The 13,035-nt window shown below is 49.7% G+C and overlaps 1 protein-coding gene across 1 annotated transcript; it reads right to left on the reverse strand.

The window, feature by feature from the left end:
* Positions 1-4,793: 4,793 nt before the first annotated feature.
* LOC311212485 (transcription factor HES-4-B-like) lies at positions 4,794-6,911 on the reverse strand (the record flags this gene model as incomplete). The annotated part of the gene is made up of 4 exons (XM_084291875.1): positions 4,794-5,239; positions 6,038-6,116; positions 6,268-6,363; positions 6,849-6,911. 4 exons carry the CDS (start codon positions 6,909-6,911, stop codon positions 4,794-4,796), a joined length of 684 nt encoding a protein of 227 aa, XP_084148001.1.
* Between the last annotated feature and the right edge of the window lie 6,124 nt (positions 6,912-13,035).

The following is a 13,035-nucleotide window of genomic DNA, read 5'->3' on the forward strand; positions in this document are numbered from 1 at the left end:
TGTAAGGCTTGCTTCTGCCTTCACGTTTTTTTAACTGAGAATTATTCTTACTGCAGCACTCTGGTGCAAAGTCCAGAGGCAAGAACGTACTTAGAGCAGGTTTTGCTCTGTTCCCTTCAGCAGCCATCAAAAATGGTGCTCGTGGCCCCACATGGTACGAGCTCCACCTCCCGAAGGGAATGCAGCTCTCCTGGTGGGCTCCGGGGCTTCAACAGCCACCGGGAGGAAAACACGGAGGTCTTGGCAAAGCTAGGAGGAGGCAGCGGTGACCTATGTGGCTGCTTGGTGTGGCTGGCCAGGTCCCGTGCCAGGGCTGCGGACGTGTCTGCGTGGTTAATGTGAAGCCTTACCATTCAGCTCACTGAGTAATGTGCTTTACAACACACCTGGTGTGCCAGGAGCACACGGGAGCTGATGCAAGCTCTATATCAATGCAGAATGAATGTGGGAAGGTTAGCACGCTGTTGGGTTGCTCTGACAGCTGGTGAACCAGCCCTTTATGGCACAGGACAGCATTTCAGAGTGTGGCAGAGCAGGTGGGACAGTTCTCCAGCTCCAGAGATGAACCCCTTTGAGCTGTTGTTGGAAGTCCAGTGCTTTCTGTGGCAGTGGAATTGGGATCGAGCATACAACATTTCCTTGGTTGTGTTAGCCATGGAAAATGTGACGCAAACATTCTAACATGCTGTTTTAACTCCAAATGTGCAGAAAGACTTGTGACACCTAACACAAGGACCGAGGGAAAGTCTCAGAAGCAGACTGAGTTCCCAGGCTCTGGTACGTCTGTGATTAGTGCCCCAGGCAGCAAACCGCATTCCTACCAGGGCTACGATTTATAAATGAAACATCTTAGTACAGACCCAGGGCTGGCCTCAGCTTCTGCTGTGTTATTCAGGAGTGTGTGAAAACTCCAAAAAATGTGACAGACCTTGGGTTAGGTTCTCAACACAGCATTACTCCTCCTGAGATGAAATATGAGAATGTCTCTGCTCAGATAGGAATGTCTACACTGTAAGCTGGGAGATAATGGCATATATGTCTGTGTATATACATGTACACACACACACACATATATTTATAATGGTGTATATGTAAAGGGAAGCTGAAGCTTTTGGTGTTCTGCTGTCAGCGAGCTTCCCCAAAGGAGCACTTTGCCATCTAGCTACAGGCAGTTGCAGTCACTGCTGTGTGGGTGAAAGCAGTTTGAAAATGTTTTGCCCCCACATTGCTTTTATGTGGGGTTTTGCAAGGCCGCTTGCTTTTAACTATGAAGGGTTAGGAGCCTGCCCCTCCTTGGGTGCTGGAGAGGTCACGCCAGCAGTCTGTGGCCTCGTCTTGCCAAAAGTGAGTGCTCAATGAAAGCACCGCCTGAAAATTTGCCTTTTGTTCCCTTTTTAAGCAAAGTGTTCGGCCCCCGTTGTTAGTGATCTGCAGGGGCTCAGCACCGCTCCTATGTCCCAGAAGTACTTTTGTCTAGTTGCTGTGGGTGGCTGGAGAACCGTGCGGTCAGAAAGGGGCTGTGCCAGCGTCCTCCCAGTGAGAGGAGAAGGAAAGGAAAGTAAGGGATGCTCTGGAACCCCTGAGCTGCATGTGCCTGGGGGAAGAAGGCATGCTAGGAGCATGTAAGGTCTGTTATGTATTGTGAGCCTCTGTGCTATCTTAATTGGGAAAGGACTTGGTCCTATTTCCTGAGAAATAAGTGGGGGTTTTCATGTTGGTTTCAGTGAGAGCTGCTCTGGGAACACAGTTTGTATGACCAGAGCTGCTATGCACATTGGTGATTTGCCTGCCTGAGCTCAGAGTTTTTTTTAATATAAATCTGTAATTGCCTTGTGTTAAAGCCACATGGGGGTCCTGGGCCTCAGATCCAGCCTTCTGCATGTCCCCATGTACTTACTGAATGCCTCTGCTCTTTAATGCTCAGTTCACAGATGCCCATTTGGATCAGCACTTTGGTAGGGAAGAAGCAAAGCCCGGGATCTGCAGCAGGCTTCCCAGCCCTGCGTGTGCTCCATGTGCTGCGTGAGATTTGCTGCACCCAGTGGCCGCTTCTAGCGAACAGGTCTGTCTGTCTGTCTGTCTGTCTGTACCCACGCTGGGGAGTCTGGTCTGGGTGCTTGTCGTGGCCGTTTCCAGTGTGCGAGTTAAGGGCTGGGTGTGCAGCATCCCCGCTCTCTGCGCCTCCAGACCGCCCCTGCCCTGGGCCTGTAGTCCCAGGTGGGAGCTGTGCTGCGACCTTGGAGGTGCCTAATCCGGGTGTCTGAGCCCTGGGTTGAGCAGTGGCACAGCCAGCAGCTCTGGGACACCGCTACCAGGGCGTAGTTTTTTTCTTTACTGACAGCTGGTGAGGTGCAAAGGATTCTGTCTGGCCAAAGCAGGTTTTGTGTGTAGGTATGTGGCATGGAGATGGCTTAAAACGAGGCCATTGGTGGGAAATGAAGGCAGTGACAAATTAGTGTCTTGCACTCAAACTGTTCCTGGAGATTGTTGGCCAAGCACTGCAGTCTCACTTTTCTATTTTTAAATCTCTCACCAGCTGCTATGTGACCCTTCCCTCCACACCCACAAAAGAAAAAAAACCCTTACCGATTAGAAACAGGAAATAATAAAACTCACTAACCACAAAGGATTTTCAAATGCATAAAGTAAACAAGCAGAGATGGTGAGAAATACATATTTCCCACTGATCTCTTTTCAGCACAGTAACCATAGCTGACAATTACAGTCACTGGGGATTTACAGCTTTTCGGGGAAAGTATGTCTTTAAGTTGATGCTGTCAAAACATAGCAAAGTATTTTCAGCACACCAGAATGTTTCCTAGCCCCTCTCCCAGCATAACAGGGAGGTTGTTAGAAGTGTGATAAGGTGAATTACTGAGATGATCTAGGAGGAAAACTGTTAAGTTTTGGGCCCCGTATTGGGTAAGGATCTGTTCCTCTTTGCTGCACTGTGTGCAGACCTCGGTGCTGGGCAGTACAGGTGTCTCTAGTGGGTGCAGAAATGGGTGCTGAGGTGGTGGTGGGGCTTTCTTGAAGCTCAGCAATATGTAATACTGATTTCTGAAGGTCTTCAATGTCTTTCCTCTTTCAGGACCTCATTCACTTTGCCTGAATGTTTTCACAACCTGTGAGTGTCCAGTGGACTTTGCTGCTGCTGTTTACGTGGGCTGGCCCCAGTCCCCACTGCAGTAGGCATGTTTGGGGTGGGGGTGATTGGGGCGTGTTTTCTATATTGCTGTTCCTCTGGAGGTTCCCTTCACTGAAAGTTAATTTCATCTTGGGGGAGTCCTTATTTTCAGTCAGAGAGTGGGAACTGAGGTTGCACTAAAGTATGTGCAGTTCTACATTTCATACAGAATTGCTTTCTTACCCTCCAGTTCAAGAAATCTGCGCTGCTACACACCAGTGCTGCCTCTTTTCATGTAAGCCAGTTGTTGCTCCTACCACCCTTATGTTACCACTTCTAATAGCTCTTCAGGAGTGATGGATGAAAGGGACAGCTTCACAGAAAAGGATGCTAAAGCCAGAGGTGATGTTTTTCACTCTTTCAACACATCATCAAATAGATCACACTGCATAATTAGTCTCTCTGAACTGGGGATCCATTATTTAGTATGCACAGTGTTTGTTTAAGAGATCCTTGCTCTTTTCTTTTAACTGTGAAGGGCTTTTAACTGCCTTTGAGTTGAAAAACTGTGACCAAATGTTGTCAACAAGTTAAGCAGATTTGTCCCGATCTTACTCGTAGGTTATTTCACCTTCTGCCCTTCAGAGTCTGTCTGCAACTCCCTTATAAGTAAAACCTCAAGTGCTGGCCCAGGTTGATAAGCCCAACTCTTGTTTGTAGGTTGTTTTTTTTTTTTTTTTTTTTTTTTTTTTGTAACTTTTAAGTATTACCATGATCCAGGTGATTCTTTGTGTGTGTGTGTGTGAGCATGTGTGTGCTGCTTTTTCCACAAAGCATCAGGGTCAAAAAACCTGAACACTTTCAATTGCTTCCAGGAAAACTGTTTGTGAAAGAAGAAAACAAAAGCAGATCCCCAAGTATTGTGTACTCAGAGCAGACAGAACAAGGCTGGGAGAAATATCAATCATTATCTTCCAAAAGTTTATTTAGAATAAACAAAATAAAAATTCCTAAATGTAACAATATGTAACATATATTTACACTTAGCTCACTAATTTAACAGTTGTATCAGCATGGTCAGGCGTTGGAAACAGCACATCTAAGGTGAGCAATACAGATAGTATGTCTGAACAGTCTAAAACGTCTAAACAACATCTTTCCCTTTCTTTTTTTTTTCTAACCATTGCAGCATTGTTACAGGAATCAGAACTGAAATAGTTGCACAATAATACTATTAAAAAAAAAAAAAAAAAAAAAAAAGGAAGAAGAAATTGACTGTTTACTTCTTTATCCAGTGAAGTGATCTCAGCTGCGACGTGAGACCCGAGAGGTAAGCTTGGTGTAAGAGGGGTTGTTGCTCATTGTCTTGTTTCTTTATTAATAGAAAGATAATTATTTTAGGAATGTAAGACAAGAAAGTTATATAATTAATATACACTAAAGAACATGAGAGGATTCTATACAATAATTTAGACGTATTAAATAAATACAAAATAATAGCAGCCTTCTACAATGCAGGCTACACATAGGTTTACTTCGGCTTGAAGTACCCTGGTCTTTAGTACACCTACAGGAACAGACTTGCTCCACAAGTGTTTTAAAGAAACATATCTATAAGATACATACATAAGTGTCTAAGGTTAGGATAAACATTTGAAAACACATTTTACCATGGTCTCCACATATCTAATGACCCCATACTAGGGTTATTATGGGAAAAATTCAGCTGCAGGACCTGTCTGGGAGGCACAGCATCGACCTGGCTGAAAACCGACAGCAACGGCAGCTGGAATGAATTTTTGAAAGCCTGTTTGTTCTCCACTGGGTAGAAGTGCTCCTGAGATGGATTTGTGCTGGGAGTGTTCCCCTTAGGGCCCAGTGGGGTTTTTGGCGTCAAGAGAGGCTGCTGAGATGGGCTCGAAGATCTTAATGCTGCTTTGCAGGTGTCTTCACCAGACCTCGGTAAAGATTTCAGCAGGTGGTTTAACAGTCGGGCCCCAAGTGTCTTGTCCATCCACTCGCAGGTGAGGAGAAGGTTGTGGACCTCGTGCATGCACTGAATGTATCCAGTGCTGTACCTCTGCTGAGCTTCAAGGCCCACTTTGGAATCAGCTGCATTGAACAGAAGGCAACTGGAGTTGGTAAGTGTGTAAAACCTGCGCTTCCAACTTAAAAACATTTGATAGGGTCCTGTCTGCATTGGCCCCTGTGGGGGCTTATTGCTGAAACCACACTGAGCTTCCAGCTGAAACTGTTGCAGGGGGGCTGCAGCAGGTCAGGGCCCTGCTGCTCCCAGGGTGAGGCAAAAGCTCTGCAAATTGTGCAAGTCAGAGCAGTGCTGGGGTCCAGGCTGGAGCGGGTACAGGGCTCAGGTGTCCTGCTGGAGTTTCCCACTGGAACATGGATATCTCAGGGAGCTTCCCTGCCAGTCTATAGCTGCCTTTTGGGGCCCTTTTAAGATGCTGGGAAACACTGAAAAATGTGTTCTGTAAGGCCAAGATACTGGCTCCTGGAGTAGAGTAGGTAGATTGCTTCCTGCCCTGTTTTCAGCCTGATTTAAATCGCTTGGGCTTTATGATATGTTAGTGCTTTGCAAGGTTCAGGGGAAGGTGGTGCGGGGAGTGAGCTGCCTGGCCAGGCCACCCCAGCATCCTGCTGCCCACCAGCAAGCAGAGCCAAAAAGGAACAAAAGGAGAAACCGGCACTGGAAGAAAAAGCTTCCGTGGGTTACCAAGTGTTCAGCTCCATCTCCCCATCTAGTGGTGAAAGCCAAGCCCAGACCTCAACTCGGGCCTCAACAGGTTTGAAGGAGGCTTTCGCCAAGCTGCCAGCTAAAGGCTTGGAGCTGTGCTCTCCTGACACCCCCAGGGCTGCCCTGAGCATCGGGAGCTGTAGGGAAGGTGCACTTACCCATCAACTTGCTGTTTTGGATGTTCTGAAGGTGTTTGACTGTCATTTCGAGGATGTCTGCTTTTTCAAGTTTAGACTGCTAATAAAGAGAGAGTTCAGCAGCTGAGAGGCCATGATGTATTTGTGCAATGCCAAGTTTCCCAAAAGACAAAGCCCCCTGCCTGTCCCCCCAAAAGCCAAACAATCCCCATCAGCAGAAGGACAAAATCTGTGTAAAAGTGAGCACTTACATCCAGGTGAAACGCGCCCACAACGGTCTCTTTCAGTTGGTCCAAGCAGTTATTAATCCTTTCCCTTCGCTTCCGCTCAATGAGAGGCTTCCTTAGCTGGCAAGGAAGAGAAGAGGAGGAGGAGGAAGAATTGCAGATGATTTCTTTTTCACCTCTCTGCTGCAGTGGAGCGAGGGCCTAACAGGGCTGTGTGGGCTTCCCTGGAGCCAGGAAGGTCGCATCCCTGCGCGAAACCAGCACGCAGCGATGCGGCACTCGGCAGGTTACAGATGGGGAGCTCTGGTCTCTAGCTCTGGTAAGGGCCTGTCCTTTGGGCTGTGCTAGGTCTGAATTCTCTTACTTACACTCCTATTAACCACAGCTTACCCAACTGAAACCAAAAGACAGAAACCTTTCTAAGGCAGAGAAAGGAAGCAGAAAAAAAAAAACACCAACACCCACGTGGGTTAAATTCAGAGAAAGCATCTGTATAATAAGAGGATGCAAATGTTGTGTTTGTCTTTCCTAGAAGTCCGTAGCCCCCATCGTTCACCTGCCGAGTTCCAGCGTCCATCCGCGCGTGGGCTTCCCCTGGGACCTACCTTCCTTTCCTCCTTGGTGCTGGAGAGCTTGTGCACGCCGCCGGCTGTGGCTGTGGCAGTCATTGTAATCCAGCCTGGCCGCCCTGGCACGCTTCGAGGACAGGGGCGCGGAGGAGGCACTCGGGCAGTAGGTCGCTCCCTGTCCCTACAGGCTCTCTGCCTCTCCTCTGCTCCTCTGCTGTATTTATAACCCAGAATTAGCATGTGAAAGGGGCCTTGCCTTGGCGGGACTTCTTTTCCCACACGAGGGGTCGAGCCCAGAGGTTTGTGGCCATCAATCAAAGCTGACAGGTCACTGCATCTTTTCAATGACCACGCCAGCCCCCCCAAACGGCGACAGATGTCCAGCCTCCAAAGCTTTGCTTTGTAGGGATCTTTTGTTAAGGAAGGAGGGAAGCAAAATGGGCGCGCTCTGAGCAGCTTGCGTGGCTCCTTGCTCAATTTGCACAGATTCCCAGGGAGGAAAACAATAGCTGGGAACCAGTCGAGTTACACCTAGGAAAATGCCTCCCATGTGTCTTTCTTTTCCCTGCATCTCCTTGAGCCAGCGCTGCTTTTTACCTGCTAACCTGAGCCTCAATCACTTTAAATCTTTGAGGCAGCCTCTTAATTTAATAATAGAGTGCTTGATCGACCAGTTCATGCTCCTGGGAGTTGTTATTGCAAGGCAACGACGATCGATTAAAAACTGTTGACAGCAGACAGCTACAGAAACATTGTATTCATCAAAAAATCCTCTAGGGAAAGCACTTCATTTGCCTCTTGAGAACCCAAATTCTCTGCTGTATGCAGCTAGATGTAGGAAATACGAAGCTCTTCTAATTTTTGACTGCCGTGTAGTATTTAATATTAAACTTACAGACAATTGCACATGCAAGCAACCTAGAGGTGAGTTTGGTCCTGCTAATTCTGTGGGACTTTTACTTGTTTGCTTTTTTCCCCCTTTCATGCTGCCAGGAGTCTTGGGTGCTTTGCGGGGGGGAGGGTGTTTTTGTTTGTTTCTAATCCTCTGAAATGCTAGTGCGGAAGCACATGGGCCTTCAAAGCAGACTTGGCACAGGATGAGAATGTGCCTTTATGCTTCCTCACTTCTGTCTGGTTTTGAGGGGGAGTATGAAGGCATCTTTCATGACTGTGCTTTTGCTTTCTGACAGTTGCTTTGCTAATGAGCAGGATCTGGCAGTGTCCTGTTGAGTCACGGAGGTGAAGCCCTTTAGGGTGGTGTTGAATGTGCCACCTTATTTAAATGGACAGGAAGAAGCTCGAGTGGTTCAGAAGCACCAAAAGCCACCACGAGCTGCTCTTGGGATTTCCCATCGCCCAGCACAGCGCTGCAGCTGCAGAGCCCTCACTCCACCCCTTCAACCGTAGGTGGTGATGTACCCCAGGAATAAAAGCAAGGACATCATGTCCCTTGCTTAAACACTGTGTGGGTGTATGTTTGTATGTGTGTGAATGCAAACATATTTGCAGTGTGTCTGCACGCACTGCTGCCTGGGCTCCTGATGAAAACATGTCCCCAGATGCGGTATCTTGCAGGCAGGGGTTGTTAGTCAAATGCAGGCACTGGGTCTAGTTGCTCGGTTTTATAAGCGCCCTACTTGGCAAGGGTGCATGAGGGAGAGCCTGAGATGGGATGGAGTTTGTTTCTCAGGGAGAGGAGGACATGGGAGGGGACAGTTTGTCCTTCGTGCCAAGTGATGGTGATGCAGCACAGGAGCAGGGATGGGCACCTTATATCAGATCTGTCCTCTGCACAGGAAACTGGAGGATTTTCCACTCTCCAGAGACTGGCAAGGAGGGTTTGGAGTGCGAAGTCGTGGGCTGTGTGTCCCCTCGTAGCCATTCTCAAACCTCCCCCCTCTGCCTGGGGGCCCCTTCTGCCCCAGCCCCAATGCTGGCGACCTGCCTTCATGGAATGGCTGGGGCTGGCAGCAACCTTAAAGGTGCATCTGGCTCCTCAGGACTCTTTTGCAAGGGGCTGCACTGGTGCATTGAAACAAGCACAGGCTGTGTGTGTTTGAGGGGAGGTGCTGGGGAGGGCGGGGAGCAGCTTGGTGGCCCCCGGTGCCCAGCCCCAGAGCCCCAGCTGAGCCCCAAGACTCTGGGGAGCCCCTTGCTTGCAGAGTGCTCGCTGCCCTGCTGGCCTCTGCTCTGTGAGCTCATTTCAAGGTTCATTTGTAAGACAGCGTTTCACTGAAAAAGAAGAGCAGCTTTTGCTGTAAACGGTTATTTTACACCTCTCATTCAGAGCAAAATCCTTTATTTTCAAAGCAAAGGGGGTGCACAGGCGGGAGAGCTGCCCTGCCTTTCAGGGGGAAGCACGACATCTGTGCTCGGGATTGTATGGACCAAACAGGGAAATGCAAATGAGCACAGAGCATTAAAGGAAGCTTTTTGCAAATTCCTGCTTTACTTTTGCATTGCGCACTGCCAGGTTTCACTGAAAAGGGGATTCTCCTTAGTAAACAAAGCCTCCCTTTTTTCCCGAGCTTTCCAAAAAAAGGGAAGAGAAAGAGGTCGGTGCTGCTTGGAGTTTTCTTTTTTGCTATTTGTCTACATTTCACACCCTGGAGAAAGAAAACAACTTTTAACATCTGTTCCTGCACTTTTTAAGATGGAAATAAAGGCTCTTGAAAATGGGGAAAGTGTGGCAGATGTTGGCAGATTCCCTTCAACGCAGATGTCTTGCTCTGAAAAAAGTTTCTTTAGGAATTTGTGGCCACGGCTCGTCTTTGACTTGGGACACGCGACTGCCTAGCGACTGAAGGGACGTGGGAAAGCTCTATAGGACAAAAGAGCTTATTCAAACAAACCTGAGAGCCGTGAACAATCTAATAACCAGCAGAGAAATGGTCAGCGGCCTCCAGCCCTGCTAGGGAGGGGTGGCAGCCCTTGCCTGGTGCTGGTGGGGCTGGGGGCAGCTGCTGGCCACTGGAAGGGGCCTCCTGCCTTCGGTGCCTCTAATTGCAAGGCAAATTTCCCCTCGCAGCCACCGCGTGAAGCTGTGTGCAGCTGCAGGGGTGGTGCCACCAAGGTCTCTTCCCATCAGGTGTCATCTGTGTCCCGCAGATGACCTGCTGTTGCTCCTCGTGCTCTGCGTGCTGAGGCCTGGCTCCGTAGGAAGCCGTTCCTGGGCAGGAGGGCATCACACAGGCCTGGAGCAGCCCTTACTGAAGAGGGGCTGGTGTGAGAGCCATAGGGGTGTGCTGTGGGGCCACCGTGCTGTGGGTGGGAGGCCAACGCAACAGGAGAGGGTGTCTCTGGCCTGTGGGGTGGCAGCGACATCTCGTCATTTCCAGCCCCTAGGGGTTTCTCAGGGGCAGCGTGGGGCTGCTTGGTGCTCCCCTCCCGCAGCCTCCAGCCTCTCCACGTCCTGGTGGCCAAAGATCTTCTTCCTTGAGGTGCTCGAGGTCAGCCACATCTCAGCTGACCTGCAGATTAGGCTGCAGATGTCCTTGTTTGAAATGATACGAGGAGAATCCTTCTGCCCAACACCCTCGGTTTGACCAACCTGAAGATTGTCACTGCTCTCTTCCTGGCCCAGTCCTTCCCATTTTCACACCTCTCCCCACAGGCTGTGGGACCACTCTCGGCAGTTTGCGCAGGACCATTCCCAGGTGGCTGCCCTGGCATCCCCTGCTGGATTTACCTGTCGGGAAGGAGAGATCAAATCCACGCTGCTTTCTGAGGAACTGGTAAGTGCCTGAATAGGCTGGAAACCAGGTGGCCTTGTGCGAAGCGGGGAAGAGTGAAACAGCGCAGGCTGCCAGGCAGGCACAGGTGGCGAGCTGCATCTGCACTGCACAAGGCTTGCTGGGTTTCGGAGCATGAAGCCTGCTGAGGCAGCAAACGCTGCCGTAAATCAGACCCATTAAAGGTGCCTGCACACAGCCTGCCAGCACGGCTCCCTGGCCGCTGGGCACACACGGATGGGAGCGTGTGGCTTTGCGGCTCCGAGCAGATTCAGGAGGGGGCACGAGCCCGACACATCCCCAGCGCAGTGTGGGCTGATGAATGTGGGGCCAATTGCTTTTAAATGAGGGCTGCTGCCAAGATAGCTAAAAAAAAAAAAAAAATCCACAACCCATTGATTAGAACCAGTTGAAAGATCCCTGTCAAACTGATTTTGAGGAAAGATTTTTTTTTTTTTTTAATTGAAAACAAAAATGTTAGGAATATATATTTCTAAATACAGATTCGGAGCTGCCCAGTCAGCTGCTAGGGCAAACAGCTCAACCCCCTGTGGATGTCCCCTGTGTTTCTCCTGCAAACACCCCTGTGACAACAGAGTCCCCCCACACCACAGATGGGGAAAAAGGAGCCCCCTCAGCGGGCAGGAGACCCCCAGGCAGCAGTAAGGATGCCGCACGCCCCTCATGTGTCACAGAGACCCATGTGCAGGCCCACACCCAAGCTGTACCTTGCGGCCTGGCGTGGAGCTGGGGACATAGCACCAGGAGGCCTGCACATGCACATGACTGCACCGTGCCCTGTGCTGGGGCTGCATCCGGGTTGGGTTTGTCCCCAGTTAAGTGGATGGGTGCCAGGTCTCAGGGACTAAATGCCTTTTAGTCTGCGGGGGGGTCTGAAGTTCGGTTCTGGCTCAAAGTTGAGGTTTAAATATGTGGAGGGTTATCTCTCGTCATTAAAAAGTTTAAATCTGCTGGTTTCTTGACAGCTGTACATCATAAGCACTCTGTACTGAGTTCCCGTGTCGCACAAGGCCGGTTTGCTCCTAGGGCATTACAGCAGGAGATAAATGTGAGGAGGAGCGGGGCATGCCAGTGGGGAGGCTGGGCCGGCGGGGCAGGAGGTGCAGGCAGCGCCTGGGCAGGTAGGGTGGCTCCCTGAGCAGAGGCACACCAGGCAGCACTGCTCAGAGACTGCTCTCTGCTAGGTCATCCAGAGGGGACCAGGGCTGCGCTTCCAGCTTGGCCTTGGTCCAGGGCATTATACCCGTGATCTGCCATCTCTGACAGGCACAGCAGGGTCTGTGTGGGGACCATGTGTCCAGCAGCTCGCCCAGGCCAGGAGAGCACTGCAAGCAAGCTGGGCAGAAAAGCAAAGCCTCTACCTGGGGTGTGGAGAAGGGTATTTGTGGTCATTTATGACTACAATGAGAGTTGCCTGATAGCACAACCCTGATGCAGCAGATGTCATCCAAGATTGGACACAGGAGTGGTGGTGTTCACCACATATGGTCCTTCTTGGTGTCTTTGTTGTCCTTCAAGCCAGTGTCTTGGAACAGACCTTGCTAACACCAGAGACTCCCTTCTTCTCAGCCTCATCACCTCTGGTGAAGACCATGTTCTTGTTACCAACCTTGATGCCCATGGTCAAGTGGGGGCTAGTCTGGACAATGTCCAAAGCAATTCATCATGGTATAGAGGTTCACCTGCTCCAAAAGCATTTCTAGGTGGACAGAGAGAGGACATCATGTAGCACTATCCTATGCCATTTGAGTATTTCACCATTCTGGAGGTCCAGCTCCAGAAGAGGTATTGGGCATCTCTAGAAATGCTGTTGGCATGTCTCAATCCAGCTCCTTTACTGAATGCTCAAACCTCACTAGCCCCAGCTCCGCATGCTCAGTATCAGCTGACTGTACCATCTTCAGAAGTGGACTTCTGGTATAGGAAATAATTACAAGGCAGGTACCAGCTGAGTAATTTTCAGCTCTTCTTTCACACACACCCCTCCAGTCTTTGTGTTAAGGATCAGCTGATGTTCCTGCTGTTGCTCAACACGTCTCCTGTCTGGCAGGTTAGCAGAGCTCCTGCCTCTGGAGGAAGTCTTATCTCATGCTTTTGCAGCCAGAAAGCTGCTGGTTGCAACACGGACTCTTAGGCCAAGAGTGAGTTATAGGAAGAAGAAAATCTGATAAGCTGTGTGGGTGGTGACACTCTGATAAGGCCTAACCTCTTGCCTGTACTGCAGCAGTGGATGAAGGCAAAGAGCCAAGCTTGGTGGAAAGAGTAGGGGGCTTTGAGGGAGAGCTCGAAGCAGTTCTTGAGCTTTCCTCATTGGGCATCCCAGGATTTTTTTTGTTCAGAAGGGCAGCTCTAGCCTTTTTCACACTCTGTGCGTCTAACTTTGCCAGATGTCACCTGATAACAAGCCTCATCTATAATGCAGCAAGTGCTTGGTTTATCCAGCCAGCTTCACTTTCACAGCAATTTCTGCA

This window comes from Netta rufina, assembly GCF_964035555.1.
Source record: "Netta rufina genome assembly, chromosome: 9".
Taxonomy (NCBI): domain Eukaryota; kingdom Metazoa; phylum Chordata; class Aves; order Anseriformes; family Anatidae; genus Netta; species Netta rufina.